Source organism: Microtus ochrogaster, unplaced genomic scaffold (assembly GCF_000317375.1).
Source record: "Microtus ochrogaster isolate Prairie Vole_2 unplaced genomic scaffold, MicOch1.0 UNK9, whole genome shotgun sequence".
NCBI lineage: Eukaryota > Metazoa > Chordata > Mammalia > Rodentia > Cricetidae > Microtus > Microtus ochrogaster.
The window spans coordinates 7,993,672-8,004,359 of NW_004949107.1; the positions used below are offsets into that span (position 1 = coordinate 7,993,672).

Genomic DNA, 10,688 nt, shown 5'->3' on the forward strand with positions numbered 1-10,688 from the left:
ATGGAACTAGAAAAGACCATGTTGCATGTGATAATCCAGACTCAGAAAGACAAACACCACACATTCTCCTTCGTCTGTGGTTCCTAGCTCCAGGTCTTCAGGTATGAGCATGTGATCCAGAGAAATCAGCAGAAACCAGGTGATGGAGGAAGGTCATTGGTTAATTAATAAAGAAACTGCTTGGCCCCGATAGGTTAGAACATAGGTGGGTGGAGTAAACAGAACAGAATGCTGGGAGGAAGAGGAAGTGAGGTAAGAAGCCTCAGACAGATGCCAGGCTACCTATCTCCAGGGCAGAGATGATGAAGCAAGCCGCCAGGTCATACATGCTGAATCTTTCCCAGTAAGACTGGTGCTACACAGATTACTAAAAATGGGTTAGGCAAAATATGAGAATTAGCCCGTAAGAGGCTAGAGCTAACGGGCCAAGCAGTGTTTAAAAGAATACAGTTTGTGTGTTGTTATTTCAGGGCATAAGCTAGCCAGGTGGCCGGGAGCTGGGCTGTGGGAAGAGGCCCGCAGCTCCCGCAACAACCAGAAAAGTAAAGAACATGGCAGGTGAGCCTTAGAGAAGGAAACAGCAGGATACAAGGGACATAAATATTTAATTGCAGAATAACTAAAAGTGGCTTTCCTCCATAAAGGATGAAGTTATGTCATTTATAAGTGGCACAGTGTAATCTTTACTGGAAAAACCAGACTCAGAAGTGCAAATACTTCACGTGGAACCCAGATTTAATAACAGAAATGAAACATGAAAGTAGAGGGGCGTCTGTAAAGAGAGAAGGGTCTGGAAGAGGGAGGGGCAGGGAATGTAGCTGGGGTTGAATGTTACAAATATACATGAAAAGTGGGAGCTAGGGGCGTACCCCACTGCTAGGATGTTGCCTATGAAGCACTGGATCCTGATCTTGATCACCAGGACTGCAAAAATAGCTCCTTAAAAGTAAAATGTTGGTTGGGTATGGTGACATATGCCACTAATCCCAATAGAGGCAGGTAGATTTCTTGGTGTTCAAGGCTAGCCTGGTCTACAGAGTGAGTTGTAGGCCAGTCAGGGCCACACAGTGAGATCTTGTTAAAATAATAATAATAATATTTTAGAAAAGAAAGATACCTTCTTTTAACATAATGATATTATAGTTATATAATTCCTAGAAATTTTGTGAATTTAAGTTTTTAAAATATTCAGAAGCTTGAATATATTTAGTATGCTCACTATACTAAGCATTATGGAGTTCTTTCTGTAACATACCTACCCTTATTTTTTTTAATCCCTTTTTTCACTTAAAACCTCCCACCTGACAGACAGGTGACCAAGAGAGGAAATGAGCAGGAGGGGAAGATGCGCACTGACTCTTCGGTGACCACCATCTCAGATGCAGAAGGTAAGGAACTCAGGTCCCACAGAGGACAACGGAAGGGGTGTGGTCGTTTCAGGAGCGTCTGTAGGCCAGCGATGAGAAACCCTAAGCCTTTCTAGTGAGTGAGAGATTGCTGGCGGGTGATAGAATAGAAAATGATGGATTATCTGATGAAAACAAAAGCATCCATTAATGATTGTATGACATCTGAGGGACTGTTAAAATCCTGGCTCTAATTCAGTAGGTCTAGAGTAGGACCCTTGAGTCCATGTGACACAGATGTGGTGACCTGGAGCTCACTTACACTCAGGTAGTCTTGCTCTCAGGATCTCTGGGAAGTAGTTTGGCTCTTGTCTAATTTAGCAAGAAAGTCCATATGTACATAGTAAATATTAACTAAAGCAGCTGTGTAAGAGACTCCCTAAAAGTGGTACCAGGGTTGTGGTGGCGCACGCCTTTAATCTCAGCACTTGGGAGGCAGATGCAGATGGATCTCTGTGAGTTCGAGGCCAGCCTGGTCTACAGAGGGAGTTCCGGGACAGCCAGGGCTGCACAGTGAAAGGAGGATGCGGGCATCCTCCACTCTAATTGACTATGGACACTGAAGGATTTCCAAGTCCAAAGAACTAATTATTCTCTAGTAATTGGCAGTCTTACAGGAGTTAAAATCTGGCTATTATTTTCTCTAAAGTTTTCAACATTTTAATTTATTTGTGATTAGTTATTGATTTTCAGTCATTAATATTGTGATCTCATTTTAGGAGGACTGGAGAAAGACTGCAGGGGACAGGTAAAGTGTCCGTGAGAAACTACAGCTTGCTTAACTGCATGCTGTCTGTTGGCCTGTATTAACCAGTCTACATTTACAGCTTCTAGATAACTATTTAGTGTTTTATTTTTAGTAAATTCCCTCTTAATTAATCAACAGTCAGAAATTAATAGGCTATGGGCCAATTAATACAGCAGCAGTCTGTATCTGAGTGTCTGTGTAAATCACTCTTCCGCTAGTGATGGCTGAAAGTACACAGAAGACCTAGAAAGACTTAGCAGAGAAATGTATCTAATGCCTTTCACTCATACAGTTTTATAAGAAATGCATATAAAGTATCTCTTCTGTCAAGTAGTCCTAAGCCCCTCTCTAACGTACTTTGACGTTATCAACTCCAAAAGAAAAAAAGATGTCATGTAAGAAAAAAAACTTCATAGTATTACAAATAGTGCACAAAAGGCCATGAACTAACTCATTGTAAGGCATCTTTCTAAATGATGGCTACACTAACGGCATCATTTCTGATAAACCATTTTCATTCCCTTAAGCCTGAAGTTCATCTGTAAAACAGATATGAGTCCACATGCCCCATAGGGTTGTCATGCAATTTTTTTCTGACTGAGTGTGGTAGAAGTTTGTTAATTGTCTGTAACTGTCCTAATAATAGTAGTCATAAACATCATTTCTTCAGTTTACGTTTTTGCATTTTTTGTTATTGTTTGTTTTTTTTTTAAACTCACTCCATAGCCCAGGGTCAGTAGAGCTCACTTTGTAGCCCAAAGTGGCCTCGGCCTCAACCTCAGGGCAATCCTCCTTCTTCATCTTCCCAAGAGCTTCAGTTACAGGAACTAGATCTACTTGGGTCAGCCAGCCTCTTTATAGTCAGACCTTTATTGACATTATTGTTTAGATCTGGAATTAGGAGGAAAGCAGTCTGTACCCCAATGAATATGAAGGAATAATCTACATTCAGTTTGCTGAAACTTAGAGAAAGTGATACGGTATGTATTTATATATATACTTAGGATATTTGCAATTTCTTTTAGAAATGGAGCTTTACATTTGTGTATTTTGTGTGGGGGGTATGGACAATGGCATGCATTGCTATAGCGTGTATGTGGAGGTCAGAGGGCACATTACAGTGTGCAGAGTCCAGGGAGCAACTCTGAGATTGTGTGTGTGTGTGTGTGTGTGTGTGTGTGTGTGTGTGTGTGTGTGTGTGCGTGCGTGCGTGTGTGTGTGTCTAGTCTGTTGTTTTGTAAAGACCTTTTCACTTGAGTACACTATATACTTTGGCCATATTTATTCCCTTATCTCCACCCCTCTAACTAGTCTTCTCCCCAGTCATCTACTTCAATGTTTATACAATACATAACTATGAATAGTCATATTATGTTTACAGGTTAGACTCCTCTAGAGAGAACATGGGTATTCGTTGATGACCTCCTGTTCCATCCATTTCTTCATTAATTACATAATTTCATTCTTTTTATAGTTTAGTAAAGTTCCTTATCACATATCACACTTTCATTATCTATGTACCTATGAATGAATACCTGGATGATTGCCTAACTTGTCCATTCTAAATAGTGCTTCAATATAAACATGCATATTTTCTTGTAACATAACAGACTATATTCCTTCACTGGGATGAAATGCCTAAGGCTATGTACTTTATTAGGAATGGATTTCAGGCCACAGGATGGAAGCTGAGAGCACAAGGTCGGGTAGCCCCATCAGCTCAGCAGCTGCAAGGGCTTCGTGGAACACAGTATCTCAATGGCAGGAGTGCATGTGAAGAAGCTGACAGACAAGACAGACTAGGGAGATGGGGTTGGGCAAGTACAGCATGAGTTCCTGTGGAGAGAAGGTCCCCCGTGGCTTATCACCTTCACTGAGCCTCACTCTTCCAGGTCCCTACAACCTGCTGATGCTTTCAGGAAATCAGCCCTTCGGGGACAAACCACATCTACACCATAGGAATAATGCTTGTTCCACATTTTTGTCACCTCTTTTCCAACTTCAATTTGATATATCCAACAACAAATAAAATTGCAGTAGTAATTATACATTTCCTCATGCCGACACCAGTCTCAAGTGTTTTGGGTGAAGATCTAGCTCCCACAGGTGCTTTGTGGGTGAGGCTGCTTTTAGCACCATGTAAATAACTGGGGTTCCGGGATTAATTCCCACCATTGCCCAGCTCAAAAAGAATAAAGCTGGGCATGACAATGGTGCAGCTCTAGACTGGAGTTTCTCAACCTTGGCATTTTTGCCATTTTGAGCCAAACTACTCTCTACTGGTTAGTATAAATAAATAAATAAATAAATAAATAGGAGGATGGCCCAAAATAGAAGGGTTGCTGGATACTGGGAGGGATGTGCAGGGCAGAAGGAAGGTGGATGGTCATGATGACTCGGTTTTCATGCATGCACATCCAACACCTAGTTCCATTCGTTTATTAACTAATATTGCTAATTATACTGTTTCTAATGATAGGAATTCTGAATGGTTTTCTTCAGCAAGTTGATTTCTATGACAGGAAACTTATAAAAAGCAAAAAAAAAGATTCGTTTATTTATCAGTGTTTAGAGCAGGGATCATCTAACGTTTCTCATGAAGGGCCAAATAGAAAAATTTAGGCTTTGTAGATGACACTGTTGTTACAGCTGCTTTACTCTGACAGTTTACAAAAAAATAGCCTAAGTCTAGTCTTGAGGGCCCTTGTGTTCCAATAAAAATTCAATTATCATAAAAACATACATTTCATATATGCTTTGATATTTTTGCAAGCCATTTTGAAGTACAAAAGTGTTTTGAAGGGGAACTTGGATATATATCACTTTGCTTTTCAGGCCTTGCAATGATGGAAGGTAGATTGGATGTGCATCATTATCCATAGATTTGCTGGACAGAGGTTCAGAGTAATGAGGCAAGAGGAATGCCATGAGTTTAAGGTCTCCCTGGGCTACATGGTAGGACAGGTCTCAAAATAAAGAATCTTTAAGAGCTTGTAGCTTGGCTGACAAGATGGCTCAGCAGATTAAGAACACTTACAGCCAAGCCTAGCTTCAGTCCCTGGAGAGAAGGATTGGCCCCTCAAAAGCTGTTCTTTTAGCTCTGAAAGTCATCATTTGTTGTAACTTCTGGCTTGTGCCAGGTGTGGTAGCGAACACCTGTAATCCCAGCACTTGGGAATTAGAGGCAGGAGACACAGAAATTTAAGATCAGCCTTAGCTACATAGTGAGTGAGTTTGAGACCAGCATGGACTATGGGAGGTTTACTGCCACCCAAAGCTGTAACTCTCTTACAGCCTTATGGCTAGTTAAGAGCTGTTAAGAGCAAGCATGACATTACATAGTGTTTCCCAAACAACTGACATAGGAGCAAGAAGGAGAATGTGTAACTGACTAGATAACATCCAGGTGTAACACCTGTCCAAACCCATGCTCACTTCATTCTCGGGCTCCAAACTTGCTCCTCCTGGAAACTGGTGCTAGTTAGATCAAAAACACGATGAGACACCGTTGGTAACATAGAGAAAATCTGACATAAAAAGACAAGGCCATTCAAGGAAAACCACTGCATCAACTGGCAGGAGGTCCAAATTCAGCTGTAGCAGAGCAGCTCTTACCACACTGTTGAATCCACTTAGAAAAGTCTGGGTGCATGAAAGGGAAGGTGAGCTGGTCTCTCCCACACTGGGCAACAGCCATGGTCCTTGGCAGGTACTTAGTCATATGTAGAAATCAGTTGAGAAACCCAGCACAGCCTTTTGTTGTTGTAAGTTACTACAAGAATTAACATGCACTATCATTCAGTCAAGGGTTAGCCATGTCAATAAAGTCGAGGTCAGCCTTGCTGCAGCTGCAGCTTATATAACAGAAAGAAACAAGCAAAACCACCAAGTCTCCCATTTTTATCAGGGGCTAAAACGTCATCAGCCTTAAGTCCTCTCTCCACAGAGTTTCTTCAGAGTGAGAAGTAACAGTAAGCACAGGAAAGGTCCATGACTAAGAAAATTCATCACAGGGTTATTTATGAAAAGAAGTAATTAGAAACCTCATAAATTTAATTTAAAAGGAATGGTTAAGCAATAGTACTTGATGGAATAAAACTCAAGGCATTAAAAATCAAAGATCATGCATCCAAATGCCAACTGAGGAAATAGCTTAGTGGTAGAGTGTTTCCCAGGATTCAGTCCCCAACATGACATGTGTATGTGTGTGTGTGTGTGTGTGTGTGTGTGTGTGTGTGTGTGTGTGTGTGTTTAAAATAGTTTCATTTATTAAAACATATGTGGAAAAGTACAGAAAAGATATATCTTAACCATATATTTGCATTTTCTAAATTGTATTTAATGAGTATTCTTTACTCTTAATAATGTTAAATTATCAAATATAAAATACCTTATTTTGTTAGTCTTCAGTGCATCTGCCTAAAGTAAAACAGGTACCAATAAATGTCCAAGAGCAGTGGTTGGTTCTCAACCTGTGGATCACAACCCTTTAGAAATTGAGACCCTTTCACAGGGATCACCTAAGATCACTGAAAAACAAATATTTACATTACAGTTCATAACAGCAAAACTATAGTTATGAAGTAACAATGATAAGAATTTTATGGGTGGGGGCCACCATAATATGAGGAACTGTATTAAAGGATCGCAGCATTAGGAAGGTGGAGAACCACTGTCCTAAAGTAAAGTTTTTAAGAACCAGATGGATTTTAAAGCAAGAACTTCAGAAGAAGAAAAAAAAATTCTAAGGAAACCCTGGCATCACTGGAGAGAAAGAGCAGGAGGAGGGAAGGAAGGAAATAGAGAAAAAAGAAAAGGGAAGGGAAGGGTGAAAGAAACAGTCAAAGCACACAGAACTTCTTAGGGAAGCAACCTGGTCTTCCAGCAGCCAAGTATAAATGCAGTCTATGAACAGCTTCTCTTAGTCGAAAGGACTTTAATATAGAACTTAACCCCCGCCCACTCACGGTGCTCCTAGCACATGCTAGGCAAACATTCTATGACACTCAAAAATCATTTTTAAATATCCCTACCTCAAAATTATTTTAAAATAAATATTTCCACCTGAATTTTAAGAACAATATGTTCAATTCTGACAGGAGCTGGTGAGTGCTACAATCCTACTCCATGTCTTTGTTATTTCAATATCAAGTAGCCTACAGTATTTTTCAAAAAAAAACACTCCCACTGTTTATTTTCAAGTACAATTGCCCATCCGTATCTTATCTCCAAGCAGCTTTAATTTCAGACTTCTGTCATAAAATCGTTGCTCAGAAGTTAGTAAGGTTGGAGGGGAGCCATGAAAATAAAACAAGTTGAAGAAAGATGGGATTCTCATGGTATTTCTTTACACCTTCATAAAACAAAAAGGCATATAACCTTTACTGTTTTGTGACCTATGACTTTAAATGTCACAAACAAACAGTTAAAATAAAGGCAAGATTTGGACGGCATGTTAGTTAGGTCTGAGGAAGAGGCCCAGTGGCTAAAGCACCTGGCCAGTAATCATAGTGACCTGAGTTCAGATCCTCAGGGACCACATAAAAGCCAGGCAGGCATGAGGGTCACATAATCTCACCACTCAGGAGACAGTGAGAGGGATCCCAGGGGCAAGTTGGACAGATACATTAGCCAGATTTGGCAAACAGTAAGATCAGTGAGAGACCCTGCCTGAATATGGAAGTGGTGAGCATTTGGGGGAAGCACCTGCTGTCAACCGCAGACCTCCTCATGTGCATATACACACATGTGCACACCCCACACACATGCACCAAAGAGAAGTGCGTGTTCTAGGAAACTTGGAAGCACGCTGAGGCAGAGTCACAAGTGATGCCTGTTGCTGGAATCAGCTGATGCTCCACAGTCTCACCCTGTCCCTCCTCCACACCTCTATGCCTCATGCATTAGTTCTGGATTCATTTTTATAAATAGCTATGAAAATTGTAGCCACTGAGTAAGATAAACATGAAGGTCCACTTACATAAGCACAGCACATTTTTATTTCATTTCACTGTCTTAAAATACTTAAAAATAATAAAGATATGAATGTTAAGTTGGTATTTTACTCTGAACATGGCTTAATTATTTTTTTTTATCTGTTTACTTACAGGACATTGGAGATGTTGGTTCTCTCAGAATGGTTCATTTTGGTTTGGTATAAATCATTTGAAATTCTAAAAAGAAACCTGATGTAGGAAGTCCTTCTGTATGTGCATTGCTTTTGTTGGTTGATGAATAAAGAATCTGCATTGGCCTGTGATAGGGCAGAGTAGAGCTAGGGTGGGAAAACTAAACTGAATGCTGGGGGAATGATGGTGGAGTAGGAGAAGCCATGTAGCCCTGCTGGAGACAGTCGCCAGATGGAACCTTGCCAGTAAGCCACAGCCACGTGGCAATACACAGATTAATAGAAATGGGTTAAATTAAGATATAAGAGATCAGCAATTAAGAAACTAAAGCTAATATAGGCCAAGCAGTGATTTAAATAATACAGTTTCTGTGTGGTTATTTCTGGGCTGCGCAGCCAGGATAAAACAAGCCACCTCCTACAACAGAAACCCGCCTTTTTTCATATCTTTTATATTGCCCTGATATAATACAAATCTCCATGTATGGATTTTAATAGAAGGAGAGATGGTACATGCAGCACAGCATAACAATAACAAAGTGACCCCCAAAAAAGTCCTTAACCACTTATTTCCCTAATATGTGTACTTCTTAAAAGTCATAAACTATACATCATTTGGAGCATCAGAGGTAGAATATTTAAATCTTTTTCTCCCTCATCTTTTAAATTTTTTCTCCTTTGGGGGCTGGAGAGATGACCCAGCAGTTAAGAGCACTTATTCTTGCAGAGGACCCAGGTTCATCCAGCACCCACATGGTGGCTCATGGCTATCCATAACTCCAGTTCCTCTTCTGACCTCCTCAGGCACCAAACACAGACACATGGTGTGAGCAAAATCACCCATACATATATAACAAAATAAATCTTTACAAAAAATTCCTTCTTCTGGTCTTGTTTATATTACTAATTTATTTGTTTACATTACTAATTTATATTATTAGTAAAATGTTTATTAAGCAAAAGTTTGTGTCCAGAACTACTGAAACAGACATTTCTCTATCACAGCTTCTTGTTGAGGAACTGGTACCCTTGCCACAGTGAGCTGTTCTCAAGTCACACTCCATCACTCATTGCCCTGCAAGGGCAAGAACTCAAGCCCAAGAACCCCCTGGAGGAATGCAGCTCTGCCTTCTCTCTTACACACCTCAGGACCACCTGCCCAGCATGGCATTGTACCAAGTGGGCTGGGCCTTTCCACATCAATTATAATAATCAAGAAAATGCCCTACTGGCCTGCAGAGAGGCCTTCTGAGGGAGCCATTTCTCAGCTGAAGTTCATCGTAGATAACTCTAGCTTGTGTCAACTTGACAAAAACCAAAACCAATCATGACACCAACTTCACATGTCTCTGGAGTAATGAACTCAAACATAGTAAACTAAATTTAGTCACAAGAATCTAGTGTGGGGGCAGGAGAGATGACTCAGTGATTGAGAGACCTTGCTGCTCTTGCAGAAGAACTAAGTTTAATTCCTAGTGCACATTAATAAACCGCATTGGGAATAACAAATTTTAAATGATTTTTGTTGTTTGTTGAAAGACCAAGTGGCCAAAACTATGATATTATACTTTCTTTTACTATGATTTTAAATGTTAGTAAAGGAGTTAAAGTTATACCAGTCTGGTATATGGGCTGAGTTAAAGACATTTGGAGGAAAAACAGTAGCAAATAGTAGTTATGAAGAAGCAACAAAAATAATTTTACATGAGGAACTGTATCAAAGGATTGCAGCATTAGGAAAGGTGAGAACCTCTGCGGTAGAACAAAAAGAATTAAGCATACTCAAGAGGAGTAGAGAGTAAGAAATAAACTGAGGGCTGAAGTCAATAAAATAGAAGCAGAAAATACAAAGAATCAACAAAACAAAGAGTTGGTTCTTTCAGAAAATCAACAAGATAGAAAAACCCTTATCCAAACTAATTTTTTAGTGAGGCAGAGAGAGAGAATATCCAAATTAACAAAATCAGAAATGAGAAGGGGTGTTGTGGGATTCCCCTCTGTATGCTGTGAATATTTTTATTACCACTGATTAATAAAGAAGCTGTCATGGCCTTTGGCAGGGTAGAATATAGGTAGGTGGGAAAACTAAATTGAATGTAGAGAGATAGAAGGAGTCAGGGAAATGCCAGTCAGCCACCAGCAAAACAAGACATGTAGAAAATGAGTTAATGCCATGGCCATGTGGCAATACATAGACTAATAGAAATGGGTTAATACAAGCTATAAGAGCTAGCTAGAAATTCTCCTGAGCCATCAGCCAAACAGTGTGTAATTAATACAGTTTCTGTGTGATTACTTGGGTCTGGGAAGCCAGGAAACAAAGTGTAGTCTCTGTTTACAAAGGGGAACATAAAAAAGACATGCCAAGGAATTTCAGAGAATCATGAAGACATACTTTAAAAAAACT

At 40.0% G+C, this 10,688-nt stretch overlaps 1 protein-coding gene across 1 annotated transcript in view; it reads left to right on the forward strand.

Annotated features, from left to right (window-relative positions):
• Positions 1 to 8,978, forward strand: part of Wdpcp (WD repeat containing planar cell polarity effector) — a 288,056-nt gene extending 279,078 nt beyond the window's left edge. The window contains exons 16-18 of the mRNA XM_013353497.2: positions 1,309 to 1,388; positions 2,126 to 2,154; positions 8,264 to 8,978. Coding sequence (XP_013208951.2) covers positions 1,309 to 1,388; positions 2,126 to 2,154; positions 8,264 to 8,314 — 160 coding nt within the window. The 3' untranslated portion in view covers positions 8,315 to 8,978. The remainder of the gene's footprint in view (positions 1 to 1,308; positions 1,389 to 2,125; positions 2,155 to 8,263) is intronic.
• Positions 8,979 to 10,688: the final 1,710 nt, after the last annotated feature.